At 38.9% G+C, this 12,155-nt stretch overlaps 1 protein-coding gene across 2 annotated transcripts in view; it reads right to left on the reverse strand.

Moving 5' to 3' along the window:
• Positions 1-12,155, reverse strand: part of MYO1B (myosin IB) — a 194,520-nt gene that overhangs the window by 42,178 nt on the left and 140,187 nt on the right. For both annotated transcript variants that reach the window (XM_009643591.2, XM_035899045.1), the window contains exons 9-12: positions 3,013-3,111; positions 2,535-2,638; positions 1,552-1,699; positions 743-861 (exon numbers count right to left, since the gene is read on the reverse strand). In XM_009643591.2, the coding sequence (XP_009641886.2) occupies positions 743-861; positions 1,552-1,699; positions 2,535-2,638; positions 3,013-3,111 (470 nt within the window). The remainder of the gene's footprint in view (positions 1-742; positions 862-1,551; positions 1,700-2,534; positions 2,639-3,012; positions 3,112-12,155) is intronic.

Here is a 12,155-nt window from a genome sequence, read left to right on the forward strand (position 1 = left end):
ATCCCAAACTTTTTACATTACTGATGTTTCTTAAAGATGCTATGAACAGAGTGGGAACAGCTCAGGCAGAAGTGCCTCTTGCCTAAGCAGCCACTGGAGCCAGGCCAGGGGTGCCAGGACACTTTGGCAGCATCGGCAGCTTGCTGGAGCACCCCCCTGCCTTCCTGGCCGCAGGCTGGCTGGAACAGCAGCCAGGAGCAGGGCCCTTCGACTCCCTTCCTGCTCCTCCGGATATCCTTGGAAGGCTCACATGCTCCATCTTAATCCTAAGCAAAGGGACTTGAGCAGCTGCGGTTAGGGACATTCCTGCAAGCCTGAGCTGATGAGACACAGGTGGCAGTCACACTGGCTCTGCAGCGTTAGAGAGACAAATGCACACCGGAAGCAAGAGTTTTTCTGCAGCCCAGGGCATACAACTCACATGAAGTTACACCAGTTGCTCTAAACAAAACCAGTCTGCCACAAGACTTTCAGCATGCGTTTTGTGCAGAACTGTTTCATTTTTTCATTCTCTGCAACATTTTCCTCATCTTTTTCAGGTAATTCACACATAAAAACAAAATATCCAGTATTTTCGAACACTTAGAAACGGCCAAAGAAAAAACACACTTATGCTAGTGATATGTTTTATTCAGTACAGCCTATTAGTTGTAGTTTTTATTTGGGCAGTTATGGTTTAGTCATGTAGAATAAATTGACATTTAAAACTATTCTTTCCTTTAAAATCAGGACCTCTTTTTACCTGAGCCACATTTAGTGTTGTTGAAACTTTCTCTTGCTTGGCTTCAACCGTCCGGAAGCTGAAAGCTCTTTCCAATACAGACTGGTCTATACCCGTCAACTCGCAGATTTCCTTGAGTTCTAGCATGAAAAAGGAGAGTGTAAATATAACAAATCCTTTCGTATTATTGCTGCTTCTTCCTCGAAACTATTAGCTTTAAAGTAGTTCAGTATTTTCCCAAAACAGGTTTTCTTCAACAGAAGTGGGTGTTATCCACACTCTCTCCCCCCTGCCCTGCCAAGCAAAGTTTTCAAAAACATGAACAGCATGAGGAAACAGAGTTATTGGTTTTGAAAACACTTTCTATCTGATTATTTTTGTGAAAAAAAACCCTTTTCTTCCATTTATCACAGACTATTTTTCATTATGAAAAACTTTTAAATGAAAATAAATGAATTTTCAAAATGTATCAACTGCAAAAGCATGACCAAATGAATCTGACATTACAGGCAGAGATGCCCTACTACAAAAGAACATAAAAGCCTCCACTGCAGAATAACCAAGCAGTTACAGAAATGCATAGCACCATTTAACATTTTGGAAGAAAGTGTTAATAAAGTGGGGAAAAAAGAAAGTACAAGTTTTTTTGGAATTTCAAACGGGGCAATTGAAATTGCACAGAATTCAACCCATATTTGCCTGTGGGTGAGTTTTGGAAACAATGTAATTTAATACATCTGTAAGGATACTGTATGTCTACAGAAACTACAAAATTAATAATAACTTCAGACAAATTAGTGTTTTTCCTCCCATCACTAATCTCATCTTACCATTTTTATCTTTGATTTTACTTTCATCTAGGCCATTCACACGAGATTCAGGCTTAAATTCAATATTTCCCAATTTCAGAACGGCTGCCACCACTTCAAAAACAGACTGTGTTTCATGATCCATAAAACCAACAATCTGCATTGCGTTCTGGAAAGGGAACAGATAAAAATATGAGATAAAAGAATCTACATTTAAACAGATTATACTTGCAAAATTCACCGTTTATCTGTATTAGCGTAAATTAGAAGTATTTTATGATCACTTTTGCTACAAAAAGAACATGATATAATTACTATGCTTAGATAAGTAAGTTTTTTCATATGAAAGACATGTTAAAGAAGATCTGGCAATTGAACTGGCATGTCAGTCCAGTCCACTTCTAGGATTCGTTCAGTTTATGGGTTTCTAAAATGCAGAACCCATTTTTTCACAGTCAGATGAACAGGTACTGCTGTCTGCTCAGTCCACTCTTGCTCTAAAAGCCGGTAGCTTGCAGAATCTAAATTTGCATACACTGGGTAACAGGGTCCTGTATTCTTCTTGTCCCTGAGTACAATCAAGCAAAAACATCACAATAAATCATCTTGAGAACCATCCCAGCCCTGTTTTTCTTTCAACTTGGTCAGCATCACCTGGTTCATGAAGCTCAGTCACTGCCATCATAAGCAAATACACAATATAGCCTTTTCCATGATCTGATCAAGGGGTCTGTTTTTTTTTTTTTTCCCTTCCTTTTTTTTCTTTCTTTTGGTCTTTTTTTGTATTCCCTCTAGAAAACTCCATAAACTTGGTTCTTTGTATTTTCTAGCTGTAGCTAAGCTTCCCTGTGCAAACACGTGATACCCTTGCCTGAAGAGGGCTAGCACTCAGAAAAGACAGCCCTCCAAGCCCAGCCCAGAGCGAACAGCCAGACCAAAGGCGTAAGAACTCTGCATTAGTGTTGAGCGCTTTGGGGTTACACCCAGCCCCTGTTACTTCTTACCCTAACTGTTCTGAAGTTTGCAGCATCATCCACTCCATTCACTTTGGCAGAATCAAGGCCCAGGTAGTTGTATCTGCTGAAGTCCCGCTCCAGTTTGAGTTTGCCTAGTAAATAAAACAAAAATATCATTAGCTACAGCATTCTTGTTAGTAGCTCTTTTATCCCATAACCAGTATTGTCAAGAACTGTTGTGACTGTTAGTAGGATTAAGTTTTCTTTACGTATCTTTTAATTACAAGCCTTCTGAACAAGAACAGCCTTTCTTCATTGTTTATAATACATCATAAAAACAGTTCTGACTCAGATATCTGGATAATAACAAACCATATTTTTACTTCAGGTATTACTATTGCCACTACCACCAATAATTTGAAAAATGAATCAATATCACATTTCCCACAAAAGAAGACATGTGTGGAACAGCACATTAAGTATAAAGAAGGCTCATATCTGAAAATGGCACAAGGGCAACACTTACAGAGGAAGTCTTCTGATGCACCAGACAGTATCTGATAGAAAATGTGGAAGTTTCTTTCACCTCTTGGCTGCTTAACAACACGAGACTTCTCTAGCAGATCTAAACAAGCAAACAAAATCTCACAGGTCAGGGAAAGATTGTTGGAGCAAAAACCTTTAATATGAGTATAATCCCCCATTGTTTTCTACCTCATTGCTTTATATCATCATCATCAAATTAGAAGATGATAAATGGTAGGCACAAACCTTATCACAGTGTATCACATTAATACATATTTCTCAAATAAGCTCACTACACTTCTAAATGCTGCAGCCTATGAGCTGCAAAGAAAACTCAGTTCAGGGCAGCAATGCGCTCAAAAGACATCAACCAATTTATAGTACCACCACAAAATTAAGATTTGGTGAGAATGATTGTATGGGTGAAGGTTTGAAAAGAGCTGAAATGTTAACAGGCTAAGCACATGAAAGATGGGTACATGAAAGGGGGAAGCCAAATAAAGAAAGATTTTAAACTGAGTAATCGTGTAGCACTTCGTGATCCTCAGGTGCATCAGACCATGAAAAAATTCCCAGTGGGACTGACAGAAGCTCCATCATAAGACACTTAAAAGCGAAATGGAAAAGTGGCACTTTGAAAAGCATCGCTGCACTGACTGAGCAGTATGACAAGAAGATTGCTTCGTCCACTGCCATTAGTGACGGGCGCATTTCTAAGCCTTACCAACAAGGGTAGGAATCCAGGCAGCCAGCAGAAGCGGACTGACTTGTAACACATTGCAAACACTTCAGACTTTACATCATATTTACCATGGAGGTGACAATACAAAGGTTGCTCAGCCTGTACTGCACTGAGAGGCTGTGGTCCTCAGTGCACCAGGAGAGGGATGCAGTAAGAGAACAGGTATCGGTGTCGTTCACTGGTTTTGTACAAAAGAAAAAGTTTTTCCTTCTTTTCTCACTGGCACATGAGGGCTCCACACCATTTTTCCAGGTAGCAAACCCACAGTTCCCACTATACAGTTTCTCTTAAGCTACACATATTCAGCAACATAAAGACATTAGGTGCCTCATTCCAAGTGCACAGCAAAGGAGTTCCTCCATGCACCTACCACCAGTCCGTACCCACCACAGCTCGCTTTGACTGGGGTTAAGTTCTCTCTAAGCTGCGCCCATGCGAGAAGAAAGCCCCCAAAAGGGAAATTACCACAGCTTAGATGTCACTGTTCAGAAGAGCTTCCACAAAGTTGAGATGAGGTTTTACGAAGGTAAAACTCAGGGAACATCAATTCATTTAAGGACACGTGGGGTTGCTAAACACTTCCCCTGCCTGGCTACTATAATATCTGATGGAGATGCTACTACACCTTTCCTCGGATTTCCATTCCTCCTGAAACTGAGCCTGCTTAGTCTTCGCAATCCGGAAAGTTGGAGGTGGTGCTCAGTGCAGCCATCTTAGTGCTGCAACCCCCCCTCCAGCCCCATCATGGAGGAGCAGTTGGGGAGCGGATGCCTCTGTGCCGGGCTGCAGCCCCTGGACTCCGCCGGCTTTCTGGCACACCAGGGCTTAGCCTGAGAGGGAGCATCTGCCCTGGAGCTTGCTCCGTGAATGGAGAAGCAAGGAGGAGTGCAAAAGGGTGTATTTGTATTTCACAATGTTGCGCCTGTGTTGCCTGCTGTAATTACCTCAGCTTACACCCTTTCTTGTGGAATAGGAACCAAAGACCAAACTTTAACCCACAAAATTATACAAGCCTCAGCAGGCCCTCCTCCAAATAAACTACAGCAAGACATTCAAAAACCAATTTCTGCTCCAATAATTAGCCAGTGACAACAATGACAAAACTCAGACAGTATTATGAATCTTCTAGTTGGCTTACAGTAGGATGAGTTTCAAGTATTTTACAGACCAGCTGAACTACGTTATTCCATAAGCATGCAATTGCTCAAGAGAAGAAGTACAGCCACTGTAGTAGGAAACAGTGAATATAGCTCCCAACAGCCAGAGCATCTGACTGTATGAAGACGAATACCTCTTCACCACTTCAGAACTTTAGCCTTGTTTGAACAAACATTTGTGTTTTTAATAACTCAATAACCCTACAGTCTCTTTCCTTCCAAAGGTGGCCCTGTTTCAGCACCTGGAAGTTTTGCGCATTCTGATGACAAAGTACACCCAAGATACACCCAAACAAGTGACTGTCCCATATTGCCAGCAGCTCATCTTTACATTAGGATGGGGCAGGTTACAGATTTCCACTTTTGCTTTTTTTTTTCTTTTTTTTTTTTTTTTAAATCACAGATGACTAACATCTGATGGCTGATGCTATGTTGGAAAGGCACAGATTAGAAGGTGTAGTTCTCACCAGCAGCCTAGTGTACAACCTCAATACCTCTGACCTCACCTAAGGTTGGGGCTCCCCTCCTCGACTATCCAGTTAGTTAGCCTAAATATTGGTTACCTGATCCTCTCTAGTTTTTAATTCATAACTAAAAGGGAGAGGCTGGCCCACCATCCAAGCGTTAATACTTGGGCTGAGAAAGGCAAGGTGAGCGCCAGGCAGTTCAGAGTCACGCTGGCTGTGAAGGTTCTCCAGTGAAGTGTTGGAACGGATTGCAGCTGAATTTAATCTCAAAGAAATAAACAACTTCAGCTCCTGCGGTGGCTACACACACTTCAGGAAACAGCTGTATTTTCAAAGGATGTTGAAGCAATGAAGTTTGTGAAGTGGTTTGGCTTATTTGGATTTAAAAACATTCTATATATAAATTTACTCAAACGTTGTCATAAAAGCTTAGCTACATATCTTGGCAAAATATTATATGTAAGCCTTCTAATTACATGCATGCCTTCAGCAGATTTAACAAACAGTTTCTTGAGCATATGTCAAATGAGTTATGTTAGAAGGATAACTCTTAGCTTTTTCACCACAGTTTATCTTACTTATATCTTTTTAGAAGCAAGGAGGTTAACTAATTAACAGTCAGTTTTCCGAAGTCCCAATATTCCATATTCTGTCAGCCTTCGTAATAGAGGAAAAAGGCTCCAGAAAGCAGTTACTGGCAAAAAACCCCGGTATTTACCTTAAAAAAGCAGTTGTTACCAATTCGTTTTAAAGCTGTATTCATTCTCTGCTTTTTTTCTTTTATGCCCTCATGCAGAATGAAATCAGAATGGTAGAAAAGATCCAGACCATCTGCCCTACTCCTAAGAAAACTTCTTCCCTTTGTTTGCCCTAATTTGGACTTTAATAAATCAACCAAATACATTTTCCTTAAAGCAACCACTGCACAACAAGTAACTTTTGTGTTAATTCTTACGCAATTACAAATTCTGTGGACTGAAGAGTCAAAAGAGAAGAGACAAAGATGCACATCAGATTTCTGCATGCATCCACTTGGTAATTCTGTTTACAGTGGCATGTGTGGACAAATAGTGCTTATCTATATAAAAACACACACAAGCAAAACCCCCAAAACTCTATGCATATTGCATTTTGTTATATGTTCTATGTAAATTATGTATAAAGACTACACAGAATTATCTAGAGAGAAGATACAAAACTGAATATGGCGTATTTATGGATTAGGTATTCTTCCTGCACTATCTAACACTGCTTCTGCTTGAACTGAAACATTTAACATTTTATGTGCATCAAAGCAACTGTAAAAATTAAATTGTTTTGGAAAGGTCCATATTGTCTGAATATCCATTGATTCAGATGACTCGATCCAGCTACATCCCTCAGGTTCTGAAGATTATTTGTTATTCCTAGATAACACTGGTGTGAATGCAAGGAATCTGTGTAAGCATCCTGCTAAACCATTCGACCAAACTCAACATGAAAGAAAAAAAGAAATAGATGCTGATTACCTCTGGAAACTCTAATGTACAAATTTACATTATTTCTTTTCAGTTACTTGAGACATGAACTTGAGTGATGCAGAAAAAAATTAGGATATTTGTATTTCTCTAAATATACTAGAAATTGAACCAACATTCAAGAAAGGAATAAGTAAACACTACAAAAAAAAAAAAAAAAAAAAAAAAAAAGGCAACACTACCTTGTTACATTCTGAATAATCCAGAAAAAGTTTGGTTTAGTCATATTCTCTTCAGCTGGCCATGACCAAGGACCTTTTTAGCTATTCAGCCAAAGTTACAGAACATTTTCTAGTCACGGAAGCTTATCTCTATACCCACCTTATGTTAAATTATGTTTTCTGTTTTTCTACCTCGATTCTTCAGCAGTGATCAAAAAAAGTCACTGAATAAAAAGAAAATACAGTAGTGGTTTCTCAGGAACTTTTTCACATTCCCACCAAGTAATAATAATGTTCTCTTGAATGAAATGATCCATAATTGTATCAAACAAAACCTACTATCTGGGCAGTATGTGCAGTGAAAAAACAACTATTGCACAATTATAGGAGTCTTAAATCCCGATTACTCAAGTGATAAGTGATGTTTAAAAATGAGCTAGTCAAAATGGTTAGTGTAGTTTGTTGGGTCTTTTTTTAAAAAACACTTCCTAATTTAGGCAAGGCAATTGCCTAAAAGGGGCAGTTGTGCTAACTGAAACACCATGGCAGATGTTGGAGCAAGTTAAGATTAAAAAGTCGTAACAAGAATGAGTATCTCCTTCCAAAATATCTAGCTGTAAAATTTGAATTGTATTTCCCTGAGCAAAGGAGATTACTAACAGCAATCACATAATTAAAATCAACAGCCTGAGTTGTTGGTTTCTCACTAAGTGGGTAATTGCTTTTGTCTTTTAAAACGAACGAACAAGTTGTAAAGAAGAGTAAGTTGTAAAGTTATCACTCCCACTTTGCTAACGTAAAAAAGTTATTGCTTTAGATAAATACGGGTTTCTTTCATGTTGTTGTTGGAAAAATGGCTAAACAGGGCACTTTCTTAACCAGTTATTATTTAGACTTTAAGTACACTGTGCTGGTTAAAAATGGTGTTTCAAAAGCAGGCATTCCTTATACTGTACTTCATCTGCACCACTATTATCTTCTAGTTAATCATTAAATCACTGAAGGCCTTAGGCGGATTAGGAAAGATCACCTAAAACTAAAAAACCATGTATCTTGCAGCAGGAAATCCCAGATGAAATGTGAAAATTTAAGACTTACAAATATTCTGGGAAAGATATCACAAGATCCCTACTTTTCAAAAAGGCTACACAACTGCAAGTGTAAAACATTTCAGACTGTACCATGAAGAACTATTTCAACCATAAAATTAAGTGTACACAAAACTAATGAACCAAGTGCACACACAAACATCTCCTTGAGCACAAGTCAGACTGAGCATCTGTGGATGGAGTCATATTCTAGAGCTTGAATAAGCTATTGCCATTAGCACCTATTACTTTGAAAGCAAACATACCCACTTTACATAAAATATATTTTATTCTGTAATTACAGGTGGAAAAGAAACTACTGTTTTCCTTTCTCCTGCTTCCATCGCCACTAACGTGGTAGTTACAATAAATGGAAAACTAAGAATAGTATTGATGGTGTCTGTAATTTACTTCCACAGTATTACACTCAGGTGAAAGCAAGTTACTTACCCAGCACTCCAACTGCCTTTCTTCACAAGTGCTCTGGAAAAAACCCTCTGAGCACATAAGCACTGACAAGAGCGTTCACTGCAACAGCAGCAACCATAAACTTCCCACAGGAGGACAGGAAGAGCAGATGCAACTCATACTCAGTTCAGTGAGAGAAAATGCAAATGCAATTCACCTGTTTGTAAATGCATTTTAGGGCACAGCATACCTTTAGGCAGGGACTGGTGTTTGTTACAAAACAGAGATGGGATATCTCCAGCCACAGGTGACACAGGTACAGCAAGGGTTTAGCATTCAGGAGAGCTCACAGATGTGAAACAGGTCAGCCCGTGAATGGATGGGCTGGCTGTTAGCTTGCACTAGGGCTGCACACCTCACCTTACACAGATCCCAGCATCTCCCACCCATTAGGAAAACAAGCCAGGACCTTCACAGAAAAATAACAAAAAGGGAGGATTCAACTGACTCAGGCTTACTACGTGCCTCAGCTTACTCAGCCTTCTTCACCCTTCTGCTCACCCCCATGCCCCAGCTGCTGCCGACATAGGATCAAACAAGTGCAGCACATGCTACCTGAAATCATTTTTCTTTTTCAGTCTAAGGGGAAAGATTTCCTGACTGAAGTAATACTCTTAAAGATTGCATAAATCACGTTAATCTCAAATTTTCCACTCTCAGTTTCTTTTCATGGCTGTACACCATGATATAGCAATATGTCGGATGCCTTACAAATCAGTGCGCTCAGAAGCTCTGAGCAGCCACATAATGTACATGTAATGAGTCTATATGTATTTTATGCTGTTCAAACATAAAATTATCTTAAGTTTGGGAACATACTAGTTCTGACTTAAGAGATGTTACAAGCCTCTTCCATTACAATCCCTTCTATTTTATTATTCCCATTCTAATTTTACTCAAAATATTTACCTTTCAATTTACAGCACATTAAACATTTCAGATTTCTCAGCTCTTGCTAAAGCCCATGGACTTTTCCATTCACTGCAAACCAGACAGCACCGGCACTGCAGTATGCACCGTCATGATAATTTTACCCTCTAGCTCCATCCCCCAAAAGGTTCACTCATAGGTGAACCCCTGTCATTAAGAAGGAAGAGGTCACTGAAGGGCACCAAGAGAATGGCCCAAGGGGAGGTCACAATAGCATCAGTCGTGACATGGAGGGTTCGCGGGCAGATTGACTGGCCTTTCATAGAGCTCCACAGCACTTTGGAGTAGGAAAGACCAGACCATTTCAAACAAGACCTTTTAGCCTAATGGGTCTCTGCTTATCTTTACCAGTCTGATAAAATTAGTAGCTTATCTTCATTACCCTTCTTGCCACCAAAATATACTAGGTGTTCACTGTGCCTGCTTCCAGGCTCTCACAGTATGAAGTACAGCTTGGTGACGCAGGCTGCGATCCAAAAAGCCCACTAACTTCATTGATGTTTGGAAATCAGGCTCATCAACTATTAAAGTTTAATCAAAATATTATGGTATCATCTTCACATCATGTTAACACCAAACCAACAGATGGTCAGAAAGCAAAGAATATTTATGAACAAACTAATCATACTTTCCCTTTTAAGGATAGGAAACTTCAGCACTACTTGACTTCTACTTAATGAATTAAGACAACAAATTCTAAATTTGACTAAAACCAGAGAAAATTGTGAGTAGTTTAAAAGAATTTAAGCCCCCGATATCTCCAGAATGGTGACATCTCACAACAGAAACATTTCTGTTGCAATGCAATGCTGCAGACGTGTGGAAAAGATCTAAGGCAGGACAACAAACTTGCTTTAAGACTGCATAGAATTCAAACTCTCTTTTAAAGAGAGATGGATGCACTACCAAATTTTGCGAACATTAAATCAAAGATGAGATATTAGCACACAGCAACAGGAAGTCAGTATTTACCTGTGACATACCCTGTCAACCATGGGGTCTTTCATAGTTCAACAAGTAACCTCTTTTCCACAACAGGGCTTACACGTCTTTATTTTAAAATTTAAATTCCACTTCTTGCTATTACATATTTCTTACATGTGAGAAGACAGGGAGAATGCCTAAAATAGAAAACTTTTAGGAAGATCTAAAAATATGTCTCCCCATGATTACGTATGTCATAACATCATTACAATTACATGTAAAATTATAATTACAACATGCAAAGATTTATAAGGTAGATAAACTACAGAGTAGCTATTTCGATTGCCTTTTGATATGATGCAATATTTTAATTAGGTGACTCTGCACGGTACTTTCAAAGACAAACCGGTGAATGTCCACTCTACAAAGGAGGGTTCATTTTTATGTATCTATTTTGAATATGAAATAAAAAGAAACAAACACCACAGCTAGCCTGCCAGAACCTTTTCGTTCACATTTAATTATCAATGAATACACTGAATATGTTTGGCCTCTAATTTCATTGACTGCCAAATGTCAAAGTTAATAGATAGCCATAAACACTTAAACAGTGATTGCTTTGAGTTTCAAGATGTACTCTGTTGCAAAAATCATGCTCTTTCAGGCACAGTTCCAAAAGGTGACGTGGTCCAGAAAAAATGTTTGCCCTATGAAAAAAACTCAAACCCTATGTTTATGCGTAGAATTCTTCACAACGTTTTAAAATGTTTATATTATATATGGAGAGTTCAGTTCACCTTGGATGATTGTCATTATTTCACAACCAGTAAAATTCCAATGGAGTCAAAAGTCAGTCTTTAGAAACAGCGATGAATTTGGCTGAGTGGGAAGAGAGGTCAAGGCTAGGTCAGTGACACCTAGTATAGTCACTCACTGCCCTCCTCCATCCCCTTTCAAAAATAAGAAAAACAAACAAATGTAGCTTTATATAGCACAGAAAAGCAATTTCTTTTCAAAGCTGCATTTAAACTCTTGAAAGGAAAGCAAGTCAAAGCATCCTGGGCTGGCATTTGGTTCCCAGCCTCTTTCTTCCCAAGAGAGCTGGTTAAAATTTCTGAATCGCTATAGATTTCGTAGCAGCATCCTCACGTCAGGTAACAACCTCCAAGGCCACCTTTCTCCTGCCTGAACGCAACAGCTGTTCATCCTCTTTCATGATAAGCCTACTTTTAACTTCTTTTAATCATGAGGTGTGTTAAAAGTAGTACAGAATGCTTTGATTTCAAATAAACATACCCACCTCGTGGTGTTCTCCAGCATACTTTGTATCGCTCTTACAAATTACAAATCAGTGTAACTCAGACATCATCTGCCATAAACACATGACCCATCACATCAAGTAACACAACTGATCCCAGGGATTCAAGTACAAAAAGAGCCTCAGATACCCTTATCCATCTGCTACCAGCTTCAGAGACAATATACAAACCCACGCACATTACTCCGCATCTTTTAAACAATACAGTACATTCATTATTCATGCTTACTTCAAGTCTGTTTTCACTTACTCTAAGGTACACTATTCAGTAGAAAACAATAAAATAAAAAAGCAGAATTTATCACATAATGGATTAGAAAAATGCAGCTGATCTTTTCAATAATTTAACCATCTTTCTTCTCAAACAAAACA

This window comes from Egretta garzetta, unplaced genomic scaffold (genome assembly GCF_000687185.1).
Source record: "Egretta garzetta isolate BGI_Z169 unplaced genomic scaffold, ASM68718v1 scaffold297, whole genome shotgun sequence".
In the NCBI taxonomy this organism is placed as follows: Eukaryota; Metazoa; Chordata; class Aves; order Pelecaniformes; family Ardeidae; genus Egretta; species Egretta garzetta.